This window comes from Ranitomeya variabilis, chromosome 3, assembly GCF_051348905.1.
Source record: "Ranitomeya variabilis isolate aRanVar5 chromosome 3, aRanVar5.hap1, whole genome shotgun sequence".
NCBI classification, from domain to species: Eukaryota; Metazoa; Chordata; class Amphibia; order Anura; family Dendrobatidae; genus Ranitomeya; species Ranitomeya variabilis.
This window is the reverse complement of record NC_135234.1, coordinates 779,427,654-779,451,161: the sequence shown is the minus strand read 5'-3', so window position 1 is coordinate 779,451,161 and position 23,508 is coordinate 779,427,654. Positions and strand designations below refer to the sequence as shown.

The following is a 23,508-nucleotide window of genomic DNA, read 5'->3' as shown; positions in this document are numbered from 1 at the left end:
CCCCTTTAAGAGGGGACCAAGTCTTTATGAGGTAGCACATCTTCTCAAGCTACCAGTCCATACTCAGCAAAGGCTCCGGTGCGGTATCTTCACAAAGAGTCCTTCTTTAACCCCTTCACCCCCAAGGGTGGTTTGCACGTTAATGACCGGGCCAATTTTTACAATTCTGACCACTGTCCCTTTATGAGGTTATAACTCTGGAACGCTTCAACGGATCTTGGCGATTCTGACATTGTTTTCTCGTGACATATTGTACTTCATGATAGTGGTAAAATTTCTTCGATATAACTTGCGTTTATTTGTGAAAAAAAACGAATATTTGGCGAAAATTTTGAAAATTTCGCAATTTTCCAACTTTAAATTTTTATGCCCTTAAATCACAGACATATGTCACGCAAAATACTTAATAAGTAACATTTCCCACATGTCTACTTTACATCAGCACAATTTTGGAACCAAAATTTTTTTTGGTGACGGAGTTATAAGGGTTAAAAGTTGACCAGCAATTTCTCATTTTTACAACACCATTTTTTTTTAGGGACCACATCTCATTTGAAGTCATTTTGAGGGGTCTATATGATAGAAAATACCCAAGTGTGACACCATTCTAAAAACTGCACCCCTCAAGGTACTCAAAACCACTTTCAAGAAGTTTATTAACCCTTCAGGTGTTTCACAGGAATTTTTGGAATGTTTAAATAAAAATAAACATTTAACTTTTTTTCACTCAAAATTTGTTTCAGCTCCAATTTGTTTTATTTTACCAAGGGTAACAGGAGAAAATAGACCCCAAAATTTGTTGTACAATTCGTCCTGAGTACGCTGATACCCCATATGTGGGTGTAAACCATTGTTTGGGCGCAGGGCAGAGCTTGGAAGGGAAGGAGCGCCATTTGACTTTTCAATGCAAAATTGACTGGAATTGAGATGGGACGCCATGTTGCATTTGGAGAGCCCCTGATGTCCGTAAACATTGAAACCCCCCACAAGTGACACCATTTTGGAAAGTAGACCCCCTAAGGATCCTATCTAGATGTGTGTTGAGCACTTTGACCCAACAAGTGCTTCACAGAAGTTTATAATGCAGAGCCGTAAAAATAAAAATCATATTTTTTCACAAAAATGATCTTTTCGCCCCCATTTTTTTATTTCCCCAAGGGTAAGAGAAGAAATTAGACCACAAAATTTGTTGTGCAATTTGTCCTGAGTACGACGATACCCCATATGTGGGGATAAACCACTGTTTGGGCGCATAGCAGAGCTCGGAAGGGAAGGAGCGCTATTTTACTTTTCAATGCAAAATTGACTGGAATTAAGATGGGATGCCATGTTGCGTTTGGAGAGCCCCTGATGTGCCTAAACATTAAAAACCCCCACAAGTGACACCATTTTGGAAAGTAGACCCCCTAAGGAACTTATCTAGATGTGTGGTGAGCACTTTGACCCAACAAGTGCTTCACAGAAGTTTATAATGCAGAGCCGTAAAAATAAAAAATCATATTTTTTCACAAAAATGATCTTTTCGCCCCCAATTTTTTATTTTCCCAAGGATAAGAGAAGAAATTGGACCCCAAAAATTGTTGTGCAATTTGTCCTGAGTACGCTGATACCCCATATGTGGGTGTAAACCATTGTTTGGGCGCAGGGCAGAGCTCGGAAGGGAAGGAGCGCCATTTGACTTTTCAATGCAAAATTGACTGGAATTGAGATGGGACGCCATGTTGCGTTTGGAGAGCCCCTGATGTGCCTAAACATTGAAACCCCCCACAAGTGACACCATTTTGGAAAGTAGACCCCTTAAGGAACTTATCTAGATGTGTGTTGAGCACTTTGACCCAACAAGTGCTTCACAGAAGTTTATAATGCAGAGCCGTAAAAATAAAAATCATATTTTTTCACAAAAATGATCTTTTCGCCCCCATTTTTTTATTTCCCCAAGGGTAAGAGAAGAAATTAGACCACAAAAGTTGTTGTGCAATTTGTCCTGAGTACGACGATACCCCATATGTGGGGGTAAACCACTGTTTGGGCGCATAGCAGAGCTCGGAAGGGAAGGAGCGCTATTTTACTTTTCAATGCAAAATTGACTGGAATTAAGATGGGATGCCATGTTGCGTTTGGAGAGCCCCTGATGTGCCTAAACATTAAAAACCCCCACAAGTGACACCATTTTGGAAAGTAGACCCCCTAAGGAACTTATCTAGATGTGTTTTGATAGCTTTGAACCCCCAAGTGTTTCACTACAGTTTATAATGCAGAGCCGTGAAAATAAAAATTCCTTTTTTTTTCTTCACAAAAATGATTTTTAGCCCCCAGTTTTGTATTTTCACAAGGGTATCAGGATAAATTGGACCCCAAACTTTGTTGTCCAATTTGTCCTGAGTACGCTGATACCCCATATGTGGGGGGGAACCACTGTTTGGGCGCATGACAGAGCTCGGAAGGGAAGGAGCGCCATTTGGAATGCAGACTTAAATGGATTGGTCTGCAGGCGTCACGTTGCATTTGCAGAGCCCCTGATGTACCCAAACAGTACAAACCCCCCACAAGTGACCCCATATTGGAAACTAGACCCCCCAAGGAACTTATCTAGATGTGTTGTGAGAACTTTGAACCCCCAAGTGTTTCACTACAGTTTATAACGCAGAGCCGTGAAAATAAAAATTCCTTTTTTTTTCACAAAAATGATTTTTTAGCCCCCAGTTTTGTATTTTCACAAGGGTATCAGGATAAATTGGGCTCCAAAAGTTGTTGTCCAATTTGTCCTGAGTACGATGATACCCCATATGTGGGGGGGAACCACTGTTTGGGTGCATGACAGAGCTCGGAAGGGAAGGAGCGTCATTTGGAATGCAGACTTAAATGGATTGGTCTGCAGGCGTCACGTTGCATTTGCAGAGCCCCTGATGTACCCAAACAGTACAAACCCCCCACAAGTGACCCCATATTGGAAACTAGACCCCCCAAGGAACTTATCTAGATGTGTTGTGAGAACTTTGAACCCCCAAGTGTTTCACTACAGTTTATAACGCAGAGCCGTGAAAATAAAAATTCTTTTTTTTTTTCACAAAAATGATTTTTTAGCCCCCAGTTTTGTATTTTCACAAGGGTATCAGGATAAATTGGACCCCAAAAGTTGTTGATCAATTTGTCCTGAGTACGCTGATACCCCATATGTGGGGGGGAACCACTGTTTGGGCGCATGACAGAGCTCGGAAGGGAAGGAGCGCCATTTGGAATGCAGAGTTAAATGGATTGGTCTGCAGGCGTCACGTTGCATTTGCAGAGCCCCTGATGTACCCAAACAGTACAAACCCCCCACAAGTGACCCCATATCGGAAACTAGACCCCCCAAGGAACTTATCTAGATGTGTTGTGAGAACTTTGAACCCCCAAGTGTTTCACTACAGTTTACAACGCAGAGCCGTGAAAATAAAAAATCTTTTTTTTCCCACAAAACTTATTTTTTGGCCCCCAGTTTTGTATTTTCCCAAGGGTAGCAGGAGAAATTGGACCCCAAAAGATAATGTCCAATTTGTCCTGAGTACGCTGATACCCCATATGTTGGGGTAAACCCCTGTTTGGGCACACGGGAGAGCTCTGAAGGGAAGGAGCACTGTTTTCCTTTTTCAACGCAGAATTGGCTGGAATTCAGATCGGATGCCATGTCCCGTTTGGAGAGCCCCTGATGTGCCTAAAGAGTGGAAACCCCCCAATTATAACTGAAACCCTAATCCAAACACATCCCTAACCCTAATCCCAACGGTAACCCTAACCACTCCTCTAACCCAGACACACCCAACCCTATTCCAAACCGTAAATGTAATCCAAACCCTAACCCTATCTTTAGCCCCAACCCTAACTGTAGCTCCAACCCTAGCCCCAACCCTAACCCTAGCCCTAACCCTAGCAATAACCCTAGCCCTATCACTAGCCCTAACACTAGCCGTAACACTAGCCGTAACACTAGCCCTAACCCTAGCCCTAACCCTATCCCCAACCCTAGCCCTAACCCTAGCCCTAACCCTAGCCCCAACCCTAGCCCTAACCCTAGTCCTAACCCTTGCCCTAACCCTAACCCTAGCCCTAACTCTAGCCCCAACTCTAGCCCTAACCCTAGCCCCAACCCTAGCCCTAACCCTAGCCCTAACCCTTGCCCTAACCCTAGCCCTAACTCTAGTCCTAACTCTAGCCCTAACCCTAACCCTAATGGGAAAATGGAAATAAATACATTTTTTTATTTTTTTATTTTTCCCTAACTAAGGGGGTGATGAAGGGGGGTTTGATTTACTTTTATAGCGGGTTATTTAGCGGATTTTTATGATTGGCAGCTGTCACACACTGAAAGACGCTTTTCATTGCAAAAAATATTTTTTGCGTTACCACATTTTGAGAGCTGTAATTTTTCCATATTTGAGTCCACAGAGTTATGTGAGATCTTGTTTTTTGCGGGACGCGTTGACGTTTTTATTGGTAACATTTTCGGACACGTGACATTTTTTGATCGCTTTTTATTCCGATTTTTGTGAGGCAGAGTGATCAAAAACCAGCTATTCATGAATTTCTTTTGGGGGAGGCGTTTATACCGTTCCGCGTTTGGTAAAATTGATAAAGCAGTTTTATTCGTCGGGTCAGTACGATTACAGCGATATCTCATTTATATCATTTTTTTATGTTTTGGCGCTTTTATACGATAAAAACTATTTTATAGAAAAAATAATTATTTTGGTATCGCTTTATTCTCAGGACTATAACTTTTTTATTTTTTTGCTGATGATGCTGTATGGTGGCTCGTTTTTTGCGGGACAAGATGACGTTTTCAGCGGTGCCATGGTTATTTATATCAGTCTTTTTGATCGCGTGTTATTCCACTTTTTGTTCGGCGGTATGGTAATAAAGCGTTGTTTTTTGCCTCGTTTTTTTTTTTTTTTTCTTACGGTGTTTACTGAAGGGGTTAACTAGTGGGGCAGTTTTATAGGTTGGGTCGTTACGGACGCGGCAATACTAAATATGTGTACTTTTATTGTTTTTTTTATTTTATTTAGCTAAAGAAATGTATTTATGGGAATAATTTTTTTTTTTTTTTCTTTATTTAGGATATTTTTTTAATTTTTTTTTTACACACATGTGGGGAATTTTTTTTTTACTTTTTTACTTTGTCCCAGGGGGGGACATCACAGATCATTGATCTGGCAGTGTGCACAGCACTCTGCCAGATCTGCGATCTGCTGTGCAGGGCTGCAGGCTTACCAAGTGTCTGCTCTGAGCAGGCACTCGGTAAGCCACCTCCCTCCCTGCAGGACCCGGATGCCGCGGCCATCTTGGATCCGGGACCTGCGGCGAGGAGGGAGGTAGGAGACCCTCAGAGCAACGCGATCACATCGCGTTGCTCCGGGGGTCTCAGGGAAGCACGCAGGGAGCCCCCTCCCTGCGCGATGCTTCCCTATACCGCCGGTACACCGCGATCATGTTTGATCGCGGTGTGCCGGGGGTTAATGTGCCGTGGGCGGTCCGTGACCGCTCCTGGCACATAGTGCCGGATGTCAGCTGCGATATGCAGCTGACACCCGGCCGCGATCGGCCGCGCTCCCCCCGTGAGCGCGGCCGATCGGCTATGACGTACTATCCCGTCGAGGGTCAGATAGGCCCAGGTCACCTCGACGGGATAGTACGTCTAAGGTCACAGAGGGGTTAAGTAAAACCAGTAGGGAGCACCTTTAAGAAGGTGCAAACTATTTACAAGCAGTTTGTATCATGCACTGTTCATGATTCCAGCAGTTCTTTCAGTAATGAATAAACAGGAAACAAAACAAAAAGCAGAAGAAGGGATCCCGGGTAAACAAAGGGATCCCTTTAAGAATAACCCAGGTCGGGTTTAAAGTAGCAAAAAGCAGGGAAACAAACAGTTAACCATGTACAGTTTCAGGTTTCCGAGGTTTAGTTGGACGGCTTCCAGGGCTGCACCTGGCACTTAACCCTTCCTGGCCTGGGAAAAGTGAGGTCCAGGGTTGCACCCAGTGCCGGACAAACGCCATTAATCCGTCTTGCATGTACGGTTAAATCATGCGCAACGATGGAGGTCTGCGCAGCTTGAGTATGGGCATTTGCTGCAGCAGAGGTAGCGGCTGCTGCAAGATCAGTCACTGGAAAGAGGTCAGCAGCTGTGGCACTAGCAGTCGCTGGAGGGGTGTCAGTTGTCAGGGCAGGGTCGTCCTTCATACCTGCTTCAGATGCGGTTCCTCCGGTGCTGGTCTGCTCTGCCTCCGCTGGGGTCTGGAACGCTGGTTGCGGGGCCTTGCGCTGCAGCGTTGTCATCTCCGTTTGCAGCATCTCGCTTTCCGGCAGGGCCTTGCTTGCTGGCTTCGGAGCGCTGGAACTTCTTTCCTGCTCCGGACCAGACGAGGCTGCCGACAGATGTCTGGTGAGGCTCCCGATGATGGTCTTCTTCCACCCGGCCTCAGTGCTCAGCGGCGTCCGCAGGAGTTGGTGGATCAGCTCGTCCGCTCCGGTCTGCAGGAGGTCAGCGCCAACTGTGGAGGTCTGGCTGCGGTGCCTCTCTGGGTAGCTGGGGGAGTCCTCGGCTCCGACCCCACGCTCCGGCTCCGGGCGGCTGGCCATGGCGTCCTCCATGTCGCTGACTTCTTCTTCCTGGTCCTTTTCCCGCTCTCTCCTTCGTGGGTGGTTTCGCTTTTGTTGTCTCCGCCCCCATTGAGGATCAGGAGGCGGATCTCGGCTGGTGACGGACACGTCCTCAAGGCAGAAATATTTAGACTGGGCGGCCATTGTCTTTCGTGCTCTCCAGCTTGTCTACGCCCACCCCACGCCCTTCTTCTTCTCCTGCGCTCTCCTTAGCGCTGTAATGGCGGCGGTTTTGTCGGGAACTTCTGGCGGCAAGTGGCAATACACAGTCTTTGCAATAAGTCACAGTCCAAGTACAATAAATCACAGTTCCAAGGCACACATGACCTGATTCCTCAGGCTTAAGTAGATCCTGTTCGTGACGCCAAGTTGTAGCGCCCCCACTGCCGCAGGGCCGAGGGGTACCCGGTAACGGGCCTCTGAGTCTCTGCTCTGGGGTTGTCACGGTGGCTAGGCCCGGTCCGTGACCCTGCTGAGGGGCGTACAGTGATAGATGTCGGTGATGTTGCGGTGCAGTGTAGATTGTAGTAAATAACGAGGACACCAGGTTGCAGTCTCTTTACCTCTTTACTGAAGATCTCTGGGTCCTCAGTCCGGAATCCGGATAACCAGGCTGCGCAAGTCCGGCCGGTCCAATGGCACCTCCAGAGTTCTCTTAGCAGGTGGAAATCTGTGCCTTCCTTCTAGCGCTAGGTGTTGCGGTCCTTCCCTGCTGTGCTTACGGAAAGTCCCCACAACTGTTGTGTCTGTTTCTAAAGTTCCCTCGCAACTCGATTAGATGATGTTCTGCTAATCCTCCGTCCCTCCCTGATGTTACGGTTAGGACGGCACCCGTATGACGGGTAGGCTCGGAGCTCTTCCGGGACCCTAGAGTCGCCCCTCTCCACAAGTTGCCCCCCAAGACTGCATAGGTGATTTAGGTGAGACAGCCCGCCTTAGACTGACTGTCCTGCCGTTGGTTTAGAGTATTGCCTGAAGCTGAATATTGTAATACTCCCTCGGCGTTCCGGCCGCCGGTTGTGTGCCTCAGTAGGATGTTGCCTCGGTCTCACAGCACGACTCCTACTGGTATTCTCCTTCTTGCTTTGATCTCGTTTCTCACTCAGCACAATCTATCTCGCTTCCAATCCCTCCTTGGGCACCGCCGCTATGCTGAGCAGGCACGGTCCCGTTACGTTCGCTCAAGTTGCCAGGCCTCTGTCAGGATCCCACCCCTGACAGGGACCCTACCGAATCTTCTCCCACAACACCCTCTGCCACAAGGTGTTGCCTGGTTCCAACCCAGTCAGCTTTCTGATCTAACTTCCTGCCTGACCCCCAGTTTACCCACTATGGTGGGGAGTGGCCTAATGAATAGCACCCTTAGCTCCCCCCGGAGGCCCGGCTGTGAAATGTATTGGTGTCTGTGATACCTGGTCAGATGAACTCCTTCAGTGCCATCAGACGTACTATAGCTCCCCTTAGTGGCGGAGCCACAGTACTGCAACGACCAGGACTCTGGGGCGCTGCATAACCACTTGTTGATTTCTGCTCACTGAAATCTCCAGCCCAATCTGCATCCACACAACCCCAGAGAGTGAGATCTCCTGATGCAGATATCTTAAAATTTAGCCTTTGAGTTTCTTTAAGACATTGAAGAATTCTCTTAATTGCACTCCAGTCTCTTTGGTGTGGCTTGCTTACACGCCGGCAGAAAATTCCGACTGTGGCTGTAATATCCGGACGAGTTGTGGTTACTATGTACAGGAGCGCTCCCACTGCTTGTCTGTAACTCTCATTGCTGGGCAGCAGATCTTCTCCTCCTTCCAACTTTAAGTAGTATGGATCCATTGGTGTTGATGCATCTTTGGCTTCAGACATTCCAAACTGGTTTAGGATTGCGGACATTTTAGAACTTTGGTTGAGAAGAAAACTCCCATGTCTGGAGTTGGTGAAGGGACTCAATCTCTTCATTAGTGGCATTTATTTACTTCTGCTTCTCGTGGACAGTTAGTTTTTGGATCTCTTGCCATGACTGTGCTCTGGTTCTGGAAGTGTTCTGACCATATAAGAAACGGGCCTAGCTGGGGTACCTTTGTTTGGCCTTTCTGATCTCCTGAGTGAAGGTTGACTTGGTTCTTCTGTGTCTTCCTTGGTGGCTTCAGAGCTTATCGATACTTCAGTGTTTTCCTTTTCAGTGTCTGGGTTTGATGATTGAGATTCTTGTTCTTGCTTCTTGGTCGAATAACTGGTGTAAGTTCATGGAATTTATTTGAGCGATACAGAGTTTTCATCAATCTCTACGTCTCTGCTGATTATTACTGTGTTGGTCTCTGGGTGCAGAGTTTCGGTATAGCCCACCAGGACTCCTTGCTTTGCATGTGGTTCCCACTTGGAACGTTTTTCCTTAGGAACGTACACAAACGTTTTGCTTCCAAATATCCTGAGGTGCTTCAGGTTAGGCTTCTCTCAGTTCCATAGCTCATATGGAGTTTTATTTGTGGCTGTTCCTGGCACTCTGTTTTGAAGATAGAAAGCTGTCATGATGGCTTCTCCCCCATAAGTTGTAGGTAGATTTGCATCAAACACCTTACTCCTTCCACTTTCACAGAGAGTACGGTTCTTTCTATCTGCAATGCCATTTTGTTCTGGGTTGTATGGAATCGTAGTCTGGAACAAGATTCCATCCTTTTTCAAAATGGTTTGCACCTTACCACTTGTATAGTCGGTTCCATTATCTGCACCCGGCCTTCCAAATTTGTTAAACACTGCAGCAAGATATTCTTCAAGTTTCTGTGGAACTTCATCCTTACTGTGAAGCAGGTACCTGCTTTTATTGTCAGTTCTTAACCCCTTCACGACATGCCCCGTACTAGTACTGCGCATGTTGTGTCTCCCCCTTTGAGGTGGGCTCCGGTGTTGAGCTCACATCAAGGCCGGGACATGTCAGCTGCTTTGTACAGCAGACTTGTGCACGCAAGAGCGGTGGGTGAAACTGCGATTCACCCACCGCTATTATCCTGTTAAATGCTGCTGTCAAACGCTGACAGCGGCATTTAACTGGCACTTCCAGTCAAACGCTCGCATCGCCGACCCCCGTCACATGATCAGGGGTCAGTGATACATCAGGATAGTAACCATAGATGTCCTTGAGACCTCTATGGTTACTGATGCCGGCTTGCTGTGAGTGCTACCCCGTGGTCGGCGCTCACAGCACACCTGCATTTCTGCTGCATAGCAGCGATCTGATGATCGCTGCTATGTAGCAGAGCCAATCGAGTGGTGCCAGCTTCTAGCCTCCCATGGAGGCTATAGAAGCATGGCAAAAGTTTAAAAAAAAAGTTTTAAAAAATATGAAAAAAATTAAAAAAATATAAAAGTTTAAATCACCCCCCTTTCGCCCCATTCAAAATAAAACAATAAAAAAAAATCATACCTACACATATTTGGTATCGCCGCGTTCAGAATCGCCCGATCTATCAATAAAAAAAGCATTAACCTGATCGTTAAACAGCGTAGCGAGAAAAACATTAGAAACGCCAGAATTACATTTTTTTGGTTGCCGTGATATTGCATTAAAATGCAATAACAGGCGATCAAAAGATCGTATCTGCACAAAAGTTGAAACATTAAAAACGTCAGCTCGGCACGCAAAAAATAAGCCCTCACCCGACCCGAGATCACGAAAAATGGAGATGCTACGGGTATCGGAAAATGGCGCAATTTTTTTTTCTTTTAGCAAAGTTTTAAAATTTTTTTCACCACTTAGATAAAAAATAACCTAGTCATGTTCAGTGTCTATGAACTCGTAATGACCTGGAGAATCATAATGGCAGGTCAGTTTTAGCATTTGGTGAATCTAGCAAAAAAGCCAAACAAAAAACATGTGTGGGATTGCGCTTTTTTTGCAATTTCACCACACTTGGAATTTTTTTCCCGTTTTCTAGTACACGACATGGTAAAATCAATGATGTCTTTGAAAAGTGCAACTCGTCCCGCAGAAAATAAGCCCTCACATGACCATATTGATGGAAAAATAAAAAAGTTATGGCTCTGGGAAGGAGTGGAGTGAAAAACGAAAACGCAAAAACGAAAAAGGGCTGCGGCGTGAAGGGGTTAAAGTGGAGTAAAAGTGTGACCCCATTGTTCTCAGCAGTGATCTGGGGGTCATAGATGCTTCCAGGGGTCTCCCTCATGCTGTTCTCCTTCCATTCAGCACTTTTCCCATCCATTTGAACATTTTCGCTGCCCCCCAGACCACTTTGTAGGGTCTGCAGGAAAAAAATCTCGGCTTTCCCATTGACTCCCATTATACTTGTTACTGGAAACCAGCGTGCGAGTATTAGGAATTGCTCCCTCCGAGCACCAAGCACCCGAGCATTTTACTCATCATCTCATCATCATTTACTTTCATCTCTAATGATCATCTTTTAAGGATGAAGGAGAATTATGAAAGTGAATGTCTTAGTTGAGAAAATCTCTTATTATAGATACTAAAATAAAACTCTTGAGTTCTTGGAAAGGTTTTCTTCGTGCCCAGGAAAACATCTCAGCTAGTAATTTTATTATGTTCCCAAGAAAGACGCGAGAGGCCAGAGAGACTCGGTTGCTATAATTGGAATTAATTGTGCCATAACATTCAATACCTTCCTCCGAGGTGTGAATTTCCTCTGGGACGACACCACAACTCTATAATTACCCCGAGCAGCAACACAGAAGCGAGCATTCCTGCCGGAGAATGACGTGAGCTGGGGTAAGAAGAGAGGTCCTGAGCTGGTTGTCCTAAGATTGGGGCGGATGGTTGATAGTTTACAGAATCATATAACATGTATTATGGTGAGTTTTATAGAACAGAATGGTGTACAGTGATCCAGTGATCTCTTGTCTCCAAAACAGAGATACAAAGTCAAGATATAGATCTCTGGATGGACGTAGACACCATGGAGGTGTGGATGGGCCACATTATCCACTAGCCACCGGAGGTCCACTGCCTAGGGCGATGGGTTGTGGTGGGGGAGGTGATCTAATTATAGAGTTTGGACAATATAGCTAGGGATGGGGCTCACTTTATGAAGAAGAGGGAGTAAAGGGGGGGTGTTCTCAGTATGGACTAAATAGGGGGACTCTGTATATGGGAATGAATAAGGAGGATCCTATTGAGATGGGTTAGTATGAGGAGTCTCTGTATGGAGATGGGATGGGACCATATAGGGGGCTGAAAATGGAGATGAGGCTATATAGGGGTTGTCAGAGAGGAGCGGGGGCTGTATATTGGGGATCAGAGTAGAGGCAGGGCCGTATAGGGGGCTCAGAGTGGAGATGGGGCAATCTAGGGGGCTCTGGATGGTGACTGAGCAGTTTGGAGAAGCTCTACATGACAATGGGGCAGTCTGATGGGGCTCTATATGGTGACAGGGCAGCATAAGTGGGCTCTGCATGGCATCTGAGCAGTATAGGTGGGCTCTGTATGGTAATGGGGCAGTATACAGTAGGTGAATTCTGTATGGCGACAGGGCAGTATAGATGGGCTTTGTATGGCGATGGGGCAGTGTTAGACTCTCTGTGTGGAGATAAGGCAGTATGGAAGGGCTCTGTATGACAATGGGGCAGCCTAATGGAGTATCTACAGTGGGTACAGAAAGTATTCAGACCCCTTCAAATTTTTCACTCTTCGTTTCATTGCAGCCATTTGGTAAATTCAAATAAGTTCACTTTTTCTCATTAATGTTCACTCTGCACCCCATCTTGACTGAAAAAAACAGAAATGTAGAAATTTTTGCAAATTTCATAAAAAAGAAAAACTGAAATATCCCATGGTCATAAGTCTTCAGCCCCTTTGCTCAGTATTGAGAAGCGCCTTTTGAGCTAGTACAGCCATGAGTCTTCTTGGGAATGATGTAACAAGTTTTTCACCCCTAGATTTGGGGATCCTCATCCATTCTTCCTTGCAGATTCTCTCCAGTTCCGTCAGGTTGGATGGTGAACGTTGGTGGACGCCATTTTCAGGTCTCTCCAGAGATGCTCCATTGGGTTTAGGTCAGGGCTCTGGCTGGGCCGGTCAGGAATGGTCACAGAGTTGTTCTGAAGCCACTCCTTTGTTATTTTAGCTGTGTGCTTAGGGTCATTGTCTTGTTGGAGGGTGAACCTTCAGCCACGTCTGAGGTCCAGAGCACTCTGGAAGAGGTTTTCATCCAGGATATCTCTGTACTTGGTCACATTCATGTTTCCTTCAATGACAACCAGTCATCCTGTCCCTGCAGCTGAAAAACACCCCAATAGCATGATGCTGCCACCATCATGCTTCACTGTTGGGATTGTATAGGGCAGGTGATGAGCAGTGCCTGGTTTTCTCCACACATACCGCTTAGAATTATCACCAAAAAGGTCTATCTTCATCTCATTAGACCAGAGAATCTTATTTCTCATAGTCTGGGAGTCCTTCATGTGTTTTTTAGTAAACTCTATGCGGCTTTCACATGTCTTGCACTGAGGAGAGGCTTCCGTCGGTCCACTCTGCCATAAAGGCCCGATTGGTGGAGGCTGCAGTGATAGTTGACTTTGTGGAACTTTCTCCCATCTCTCTACTGCATCCCTGGAGCTCAGCCACAGTGATCTTGACGTTCTTCTTTACCTCTCTCACCAAGGCTCAATATGGAGTGAAGGCACTGTGGGGGTTAGCATGGGAGAAATGCAGTCATAGTTCATAAATGATAATGGTGTGGTGAGTATAACTCATAAGTGAGGACAGTGGTGGCTGTAGGTCACCAAGGCGTAGAATATGATGGTCATTTAAATGTAAAAGAGGGGACGGTAGCAATTGTCACCATCCACCTCTCATGTCTCCCCATTTCCTATAGATTGTAAGCTTGTGATTGGGGCCCTCATTCCTCCTGGTATCTGTTTTGAACTGTGATTTCTGTTATGCTGTAATGTCTGTTGTCTGTATAAGTCCCCTCTATAATGTAAAGTGCTGCGGAATATGTTGGCGCTATATAAATAAAATTATTATTATTATTATAGTATAATGACACTTATTTTTAAGGGCAAAATGTCGGGATGGGCCACAGAAGATCAGAGAAGAGGGAAGTCTGCAGAGATGAGCTTTCTCTGTGAAAAGTCATTCTGGCATCAGGACCAGATGAAACAATGTGATGTGACTTAGATGTAATGAAACACAAAATAAAAAAATCCGCACTATCAGCTGGTTAAATCAGAGACACTGGGTTTCAATGCTGTGTTATATGTCTATGTTGCCAGGGCTGGAGGACGGGGTGCTCCACAAGTGATTCACAGTCCACAACGTATTGAAAAAAGTAGAAAAGGAGGGCACTCACCATCCGAAGCCTTTTCCAGTCCTTTATTGTGGCATAAAAATTATTGTTAGTAGCAAGGTCTTACAGGAGAACGAAGGTGTCACGAGACGACGGACCGTTTCGCACAAGCGCGAAACGGTCCGTCGTCTCGTGACACCTTCATTCTCCTGTAAGACCTTGCTACTAACAATAATTTTTATGCCACAATAAAGGACTGAAAAAGGCTTCGGATGGTGAGTGCCCTCCTTTTCTACTTTTTTCACCTAGATGTAAGAGGGCATTTACATTGGCCAATTTCCGGCTTTACACAACCGCTGACCTTCTACATAAAGCCGACCGGCAGTTGTGTAATGGCCTGTGACTGCACTTTCATATGCCCAGAACGATCAGTAACATAATCGTCCTCTGTGCAGAAGAACAGAATTGTTCTCGGCAGCACATGTTTATACAGGATGATGTGCTGCAGAGAATGATGAGATTTAAAGAGAACCTGTCAGCAGAATGAGTCCTATAAACTAAAGGTGATGCTGATTAATGTGATACCTGATGTGAAGGTTCCGCTCAGCGGCTGTGTAATACTCACATTATGAAGTTCTCATAAAATGACGTCTTGTGTGCTTCGGGGCGGGACATGGAGGCAGGGTCTTATTCTTGTTCTCGGCCCCCCACCATCACCACCAGCCTCCTCTGCTTCTTGTACAGGCCACTGATTATTCAATGACCTGCCTTTCTTTTTAAATTCCGCACTGCTGCCACAATTATGGGGCGGCGCGTGTTCAGTGGGAGCCTTCTCGATATGCTAATGCACCACTTCTTGAGCCATTTTTTGAAGTCCTGCACACAGGACGCCGGTTCCCACTGTGCACGCGCCGCCCTCCTAATGATCAATCACTCCAATGACCAACTTGAAATGCACATCTCAGGAGACAGAAGAGCATACAGAGCACAGAGGGGTTACTGTAAAAAAGTCTAACCTTCACACTCCCAAAAGTTCTGTTGAGCAATCGGTGATGCACCCAGACCGCAGCAATTAATGGGCTTAAAATATATAAGATCTCTCTTAAAAGTTAAGTCTTTGCTTAAATGTTTAATAGTACTGCTGCCTGCATCTAATCAGTACTGTGGTTCCTGTATGGTCTTCAGTCTGTTAATGGCTGGTAAAAACCACCCCCCAGTTTATCCTTACCATTGTTAAGGAGATACCGGAAGTTGCAGGTTCATGAAATACAACTGAATAAAATGGGAACTAACCAGACATTTTAGTTGGTTGCTGTACTAAGCTGGGTACTATAATTGTGCACTTATGATAGTTCTGGTGCTGAATTCTTGAACTGATGATGATTATGGTGATATAGTCATGTACTGCTGGTGGTTCTGGTGATGTAGTCATGTACTGTTGGTGGTTCTGGTGATATAGTCATGTACTGCTGGTGGTTCTGGTGATGTAGTCATGTAAATGTAATAATGTTTAATTTATTAGACTTGATACTAGATCATTATTACATAAGGATTTTTGAACTAAAGTGTATTAGAAAATAGATTATATTGTGGCATAAAATAAATAGGTATTTAAGATAAAAATTAATTTGTGTTTTGGATCAGTCTTTTAATTTAACATCTATGTAAAGGTAGGATATGTGCATGTGATGTCTGTAGACATCTGCAAGGCAAGCAAGTTATTCAGGCGGAAGACTCTTCAGGACACCCCGGTGGCTTTCCTATTTCTTTTCTGTTGTTTTCCTAACAACTTTTTGCCAGTTGTTTTATTTAAATTGTATTAGATAAATTTAAGTGTAGACCTCTCACTTCTTTTAACAATTTTCTGTCTCTGGAAACTTAAAGAGAAAAGAAGCTCAAAAAGTCTGAACATGTGCACAGCAAGTTCTTTTTACATTACAGGGCTTATGTTGATACTTTTTAGTGCTTATTTAGCATTTTTCAAGCGGGTTGCAGAGCAGAATCACCTGATAAATATGTCTGCACATACCCTCCCTTAGTCTGACCAGAGGGCGCAACATTTAAAGCACCAAATACGCCCTGACCTTCCCCTACGTCTCATTATGTGCTGTGGACCTGGTTTCCAATGTTGAATTAGAATTTTATTCTACTATTTGTTATTGTGATTTTTTTCATATAGATGGATGTGTGAAGATCCCAGCTATCATCAGAGATCACCAGTCGGTGATGATTACTTTTAGCTATGAATCTCAGCTTTTCCTCTTTCATCCTGACTGGAGTCCCGGGACTAGAAGATGCTCATGGGTGGATTTCTGTGCCTCTCACTTTCTTCTATTTAGTTACTTTGGTGGCTAATTTTTGTGTTCTGATTATCATAAAAACTGAGCAAAGTCTCCACCAACCTATGTATGTCTTCCTCTCAATGTTACTGTTCTCGGACCTCATCCAGTCTAATTCCGCCATCCCTAAAATGCTGCTTATCTTCTGGTTTAAAGATCGAGAGATCAGCTTTGATGGCTGCCTGGTCCAGATGTTCTTTGTTCATTCTTTTTCCATTATGGGTTCCTCGGTGCTCTTGGCGATGGCCTTTGATCGGTTTGTGGCAATATGTGACCCCCTGAGATACTCTACTGTGCTTACAAACAAGGTTGTCACAAAGATTGGTATACTGGTGACCATAAGAGGAATTCTCCTGATATTTCCACACCCGTTTCTGGTTAAAAGGCTGCCATTTTGTCGGAGCCACACCATTGAACACACTTATTGTGAGCACATTGCGGTAGCCAAGCTTTCCTGCTCTGACATCAGGATTAATGTCCTCTATGGGTTAATTGTTGCCTTCTCAGTGGTGGGAGTAGATTCTGTCTGTATCACCGTGTCGTATACCATGATAGTAAGGGCCGTTCTGAGGCTTCCATCTCGAGAAGCTCGGCACAAAGTTGGCGGCACGTGCGTCACCCATGTCTGTGTCATTCTCGTGGCTTACATCCCTGCGCTTTTCTCATTTATCTCTCAGAGGATTGGGGAACACGCGTCATCAACCCAAATCCTTCTGTCCACTCTCTACCTGATCTTTCCTCCCATGTTAAATCCCATCATATACGGAATCAAAACAAAAGAAATTCAGAAGAATGTGCTGAAAATAATGAATTCCAGAAAATCAAGGAAGATCTAACAGTGTTCACCACAATTTATATTAGAGGATATGTGTTATCAAAGACCAAAAAAGATGCGGCTCCTAAGACACAGGTCCATCAGGTCCAAAATGTAATCCAATAGTGCTGATCCAGAGGAAGGCACAACCCAAACACGTCTCTGTACTGTCCATCCCTGCACTGCTGTAATGCTGACATTAGTTATAAAGATAAGCTGGTGCTGGCAAGCATTGGGCTGTTGTGTTTTTCTTCTTTCTTCTCTTATGATAACCTGTCTTCTCAAGTCCAACTACAGTTGGTCTTCCCTGCGGCCGCCCTAGTTTAGTCCTATACACAGGTGCTCAGTACTGGACACAGTATTCTTAGTGACGAGTGATTTCTATGTTCTTGTCATTACTGCATCCCGTGATTCGCCTTGGCAGCAGCTGCCTGACACCAGTCGCTGACATTGAGCTTATTTTCCATTCACCCATGCACCAAAGTCTTTTTCACTTTTCCCCAAAGTTTTATTGTTTAGTACATAATTATATATTTTGTTTACCTTGACCCAAATGCATGACCTTACATTTATGTATACTAAGTTTCAACAGTAGCCATTGTTTTAATTTATATTCCATAAATCAATATCACATATGGAAATAAGAAACTGATTGTATCAGACAAATCTGCTACTTTGTCTTACTGGACTGATCTATCATATTCTAAATTCTAAATTCATGAGATAGGAGATAACAGTTGGTGCTCATAAAGTTCAATGGAGAACGGAAACTCTTGCAGAAGAATGTCTGTGTCTTCCTCTATCTTCTCCCCACTGTATGTGTCTCCTCTAGCTCCTCCCGCTTTGTCTGTGTCTTCCTCTCTCTTCCCCATTGTATGTGTCTTCCTCTAGCTCTTCCCCACTGTATGTCTCCTCTGGTTCCTCCCCACTGTATGTGTCTGCGCTAGGTCCTCCCGCTTTGTCTGTGTCTTCCTCTCTCTTCCCCACTGTCTGTGTTTTCCTTTATCTCCTCCCCACTGTATGTGTCTCCTCTAGCTCCTCCTCTTCTGTCTGTGTCTTCCTCTATCTCCTCCCCACTGTATGTGTCTCTTCTAGTTCCTCCCTCTCTGTCTGTGTCTTCCTCTCTTCCCCACTGTATGTGTTTTCCTTTATCTCCTCCCCGCTGTATGTGTCTCCTCTAGTTCCTCCCCCTCTGTCTGTGTCTAACTCTATCTCCTCCACACTGTAGGTGTCTCTTCTAGTTCCGCCCCCTGTGTCTGTGTTTTCCTCTATCTCCTCCCCACTTTATGTGTCTCCTCTAGTTCCTCCCCCTCTGTCTGTGTCTTCCTCTATCTCCTCCCCACTGTAGGTGACTCTTCTAGATCCCCCCTCTCTGTCTGTGTCTTCTTCTATCTCCTCCCCACTATAGGTGTCTCCTCTAGCTCCTCCCCCTCTGTCTGTGTCTTCCTCTATCTTCTCCCCACTGTATGTGTCTCCTCTAGTTCCTCCCCCTGTGTCTGTGTTTTCCTCTATCTCCTCCCCACTGTAGGTGTCTCCTCTATTCCTCCCCCTCTGTCTGTGTCTTCCTCTAGCTCCTCCCCACTGTAGGTGTCTCTTCTAGTTCCTCCCTCTCTGTGTCTTCCTCTTATCTTCTCCCCACTGTATGTGTCTCTGCTATTTCCGCCCGCTTTGTCTGTGTCTTCCTCTATCTCCTTCCCACCATGTGTCTCTTCTAGTTCCTCCCGCTTTGTCTGTGTCTTCCTCTATCTCCTCCCCACTGTATGCATCTCTTCTAGTTCCTCCCCCTCTGTCTGTGTCTTCCTCTATCTCCTCCCCACTGTAGGTGTCTCTTCTAGCTCCTCCCCCTCTGTCTGTGTCTTCCTCTATCTTCTCCCCACTGTGTGTATCTCTTCTAGTTCCTACTCCTCTGTCTGTGTCTTCCTCTATCTCCTCCCCACTGTATGTGTCTCCTCTAGTTCCTCCTGCTTTGTCTGTGTCTTCCTCTATCTCCTCCCCACTGTATGCATCTCTTCTAGTTCCTCCCCCTCTGTCTGTGTTTTCCTCTATCTCCTCCCCACTGTATGTGTCTCCTCTAGTTCCTCCCGCTTTGTCTGTGTCTTCCTCTATCTCCTCCCCACTGTATGTCTCCTCTAGTTCCTCCCCCTCTGTCTATGTCTTCCTCTATCTTCTCCCCACTGTATGTGTCTCTCCTATTTCCTCCCGCTTTGTCTGTTTCTTCCTCTATCTCCTCCCCACTGTATGTGTCTCTAGTTCCTCCCCCTCTGTCTGTGTTTTCCTCTATCTCCTCCCCACTGTATGTGTCTCTCCTATTTCCTCCCGCTTTGTCTGTGTCTTCCTCTATCCCCTTCCCATCGTATGTGTCTCCTCTAGTTCCTCCTCCTCTGTCTGTGTCTTCCTCTATCTCCTCCCCACTGTATGTGTCTCCTCTAGTTCCTCCCCCTCTGTCTGTGTCTTCTTCTATCTCCTCCCCACTCTATGTGTCTCCTCTAGTTCCTCCTCCTCTGTCTGTGTCTTCCTCTATCTCCTCCCCACTGTAGGTGTCTCTTCTAGTTCCTCCCCCTCTGTCTGTGCCTTCCTCTATCTCCTCCCCACTGTATGTGTCTCTTCTTGTTCCTCCTCCTCTGTCTGTGTCTTCCTCTATCTCCTCCCCACTGTAGGTGTCTCTTCTAGTTCCTCCCCCTCTGTCTGTGCCTTCCTCTATCTCCTCCCCACTGTATGTGTCTCCTCTAGTTCCTCCCCCTTTGTCTGTGTCTTCCTCTATCTTCTCTCCACTGTATGTGTCTCTCCTATTTCCTCCCGCTTTGTCTGTGTCTTCCTCTATCTCCTTCCCACCATGTGTCTCCTCTAGTTCCTCCCGCTTTGTCTGTGTCTTCTTCTATCTCCTCCCCGCTGTATGAGTCTTCCTCTAGTTCCTCCCCCTCTTTCTGTGTCTTCCTCTATCTCCTCCCCACTGTAGGTGTCTCTTCTAGCTCCTCCCCCTCTGTCTGTGTCTTCCTCTATCTCCTCCCCACTGTATGTATCTCTTCTAGCTCCTCCTCTTCTGTCTGTGTCTTACTTTATCTCCTCCCCACTGTATGTGTCTCCGCTAGTTCCTCCCGCTTTGTCTGTGTCTTCCTCTATCTCCTCCCCACTGTATGTGTCTCCTCTAGTTCCTCCCGCTTTGTCTGTGTCTTCCTCTATCTCCTCCCCACTGTATGTGTCTCCTCTAGTTCCTCCCCCTCTGTCTGTGTCTTCCTCTATCTCCTCCCCACTGTATGTGTCTGTAATAATTATAGAGGATAATTCAGGAGACTCTTTGCGTGGAACAAGACAACAGGACACAGTTTTATAAGTGGTAAAGTCTATATTATCACACGGTGATTCAAGCAGGTGCAGAGAGAAACTCAAGTCCACAAGACTTGGTGCAAATAATAAACGCAGCTTAGCAGTCAATAGGAAACTTCAGAGGTAGATGTAAACAAACAGAAAGTCTATGAAGCACAGTTATTCTTGAGGAAACTTAACACGAATAGATCCATGACTTAGTCCAGACACAGATAGATATGCTATTAGGCAGTTAAAATCATATCTTAGCTCAACCAGGGAGGCCTGGTTAATAGTCTCAGGTTTTGCAGAGCAGAAACAGCTTACATGTCCAGCAAATGCAAATGGAAGTAACACGAGCAGCAGATGAAGGAGGGTTACTGAACACTGGTGAATGCAGCAGGAACTCAGAGCAGAGTGGAAGGATCTCCAACACAGGTTCACAGGAGCAGGTGCAGGTGCAAGGCCAGGGAGTAATCAGGAGCTGGATGAAAAGCAGAATACTCTAGCACAGACTGAAGGCTGGGGTGGAGTTTTATAGCAGGAAGACAAGTGCACATGAGACCAAATACGCCATGTTGGAAAAGGGCAGTAATGCACAAAAGGTAAAAAATGTTCAGAGTCCTGACATTACTCCCTCCTTACCGTAGAAGCAGCCTCAGGACGATCCTGGACCTGGTTTCTCAGGGAATCTCTGATGAAAACGAGAAATCTTCTGTTGGGCATTGATGTTTTCCACAGGTTCCCAAGAGTCTTCCTCAGGGGGATATCCCTGCCATGTTATCAGATATTGGAGCCGATTCCTGCAAATCCTGGAATCAATAATTTCCTCCACCACGAATTGTTCTTGCCCATCAATCAACACAGGCTGCGGAGGTGGCACAACACGTCCCTGGAAGGTATTAGGAGATACAGGCTTTAGTAAAGATACATGAAAAACTGGGTGTACCTTCATTGTCCTAGGCAGCTTCAGACGGCAGGCCACAGAGCTCACAATACCGTTGATCTTGAAAGGGCCAATGAATTTCTGTTAGAGCTTTTGTGAAGGAACATTTAACTTCAGATTCTTAGTTGCCAACCACACGGAATCTCCTACCTTGAACATGGGTGCAGGTTTACGGAATCTATCAGCCGATCTCTTATAATGTTCTTGAGCCGTGGTCAGGGACTCCTTCAGAACCTCCAGATTTTGTCTCATCGCAGTCAGCCTTTCCTCCACTGCTGGAACCGGAGAATTAATTGGAGACCTAGGTAAAATACACGGATGACAACCCAGATTGGCAAAGAAAGGTGTAAATTTAGTCGAGGCGCTCTGAGAATTATTATATGAAAATTCGGCTAACGGCAACAACTCCAACCAATCATCTTGGAGATGGCTGACATAGCATCTTAGATATTGTTCCAGCGTCTGATTGGTACGCTCAGTCTGACCATTTGTCTGGGGATGGTAAGCAGAAGAGAGACAGACATTAATATTGAGTGCAGAGCAAAACCCCTTCCAGAATCTTGAAGTGAACTGTACTCCACGGTCAGAGATGATCTCATCCGGAACCCCATGCAACCCGAAGACATTCTGTATAACCAAGTTCACTGTATCTTTAGCAGAGGGGAGGCCGGTGCACTGAACAAAATGAGCAGCCTTAGTCAGGCGATCAACTACCACCATGATTGTATTCATGCCCCCCGATGTAGGCAGCTCCACAATAAAGTCCATTGATATAGACCCCCAAGGGCGGGATGGAACAGGTAATGGTTGTAGAAGACCCGTAGGTGCCACATGAGGAGTCTTGTAACGAGCACATACCTTGCAAGAGAGAACATAGTCCTTGGTATCCTTCAGGCAAGTTGGCCACCAGAAGAATCGGCTCAGGAACTCTTGTGTCTTCTGTACCCCTCTGTGACCAGCCAACTTGGAGTCATGTACCAACTTGAGGATCTGCAGACGGACGACCTCCGGGACGTAGATACGTCGATCTCTGAACCACATGCCACCCTTAAAGATAAGATTAATATCTACAGGTGGGTTGGCCAGAAATACATCACCTTCATAGGCCTCCCTGCACTCCTTCCACAAGTCCTGATCGTGGATAACTATGATGAAATTGGCATCAGATAGAATGGTCTTGGACGGGGCTCCAGGTACGGAATCTGCAGCATGGATACGGGATAAAGCATCAGCCTTCCCATTACGAGAACCTGGACGGTACGAGATAACAAAGTTAAATTGATTTAAGAATAAGTTCCAACGAGCCTGAGGAGGAGAAAGACATCTAGCGAATCTAAGGAACTCTAGATTGCGATGGTCAGTTAGCACTATGATCTGTTGTGCAGCTCCTTGCAGATGATGCCTCCATTCTTTGAAAGCCGCAATAATAGCCAGCAATTCCTTGTCTCCCACGTCGCAATTCTTCTCTGCTGAGGTTAGTCTACGGGAAAAGAAAGCACAAGGATGTAGCAGACCCTTCTCTCCAGTTCTTTGGGAGAGAATAGCCCCCAAAGCATTATCAGAAGTGTCCACCTCCACAATGAAAGGATGTGTTGGATCTGGGTGTATCAACAGCGGTGCTGATGTGAAACAGATCTTCAGCCGATCAAAAGCTTCTTGAGCCTGTGATGACCACTTAAAGGGCTTTTCCTTCTTTGTCAAGGAAGTAATGGGACGGACAATATCAGAAAAATTTCGAATGAAGCGTCTGTAGAAATTTGCAAAACCAATAAAACGTTGGACCTCCTTAACGTTCTTGGGTACCGGCCAGTCAAGGATAGCCTGAATCTTACCAGATTCCATGTTCAGCCCCTGGGGAGAGATGATATAACCCAAGAACTGTATCTCAGAACGATGGAACTCGCATTTCTCTGGCTTGATATACAGTTGGTTCTCTTTCAGACGTCTTAAAACAGTTTTGACATGTTCTTCATGTTCCTGTAGAGAGTCAGAAAAGATTAGTATATCGTCCAAATAGATCACCACAAACTGGTCCAACAAATCTCTGAAGATGTCATTAACAAGGTGTTGAAATGCTGCAGGGGCGTTACAAAGCCCGAAGGGCATCACAAGAGATAGATGCGAACAAACAGATAGTCTATGAAGCAGAGTTATTCTTGATGAAACTTGATACAAATAGATCCTTGACTTAGTCCAGACACAGATAGATATGCTATT

The 23,508-nt window shown here is 45.5% G+C and overlaps 1 protein-coding gene across 1 annotated transcript; it reads left to right on the top strand.

Moving 5' to 3' along the window:
• The first annotated feature begins 15,063 nt into the window (after positions 1–15,063).
• LOC143817856 (olfactory receptor 52N4-like) lies at positions 15,064–17,064 on the top strand. The gene is made up of 2 exons (XM_077299319.1): positions 15,064–15,088; positions 16,130–17,064. The coding sequence occupies exons 1-2, from the start codon at positions 15,064–15,066 to the stop codon at positions 17,062–17,064; spliced, it is 960 nt and encodes a 319-aa protein (XP_077155434.1).
• The last annotated feature ends 6,444 nt before the right edge of the window (positions 17,065–23,508 follow it).

Coding starts and splice junctions, on each gene's coding strand:
- LOC143817856 (XM_077299319.1), top strand. CDS start 15,064: ATGGTCTTCAGTCTGTTAATGGCTG. Junction 15,089..16,129: donor CTTCAGTCTGTTAATGGCTG/GTAAAAACCACC, acceptor GATTACTTTTAG/CTATGAATCTCAGCTTTTCC.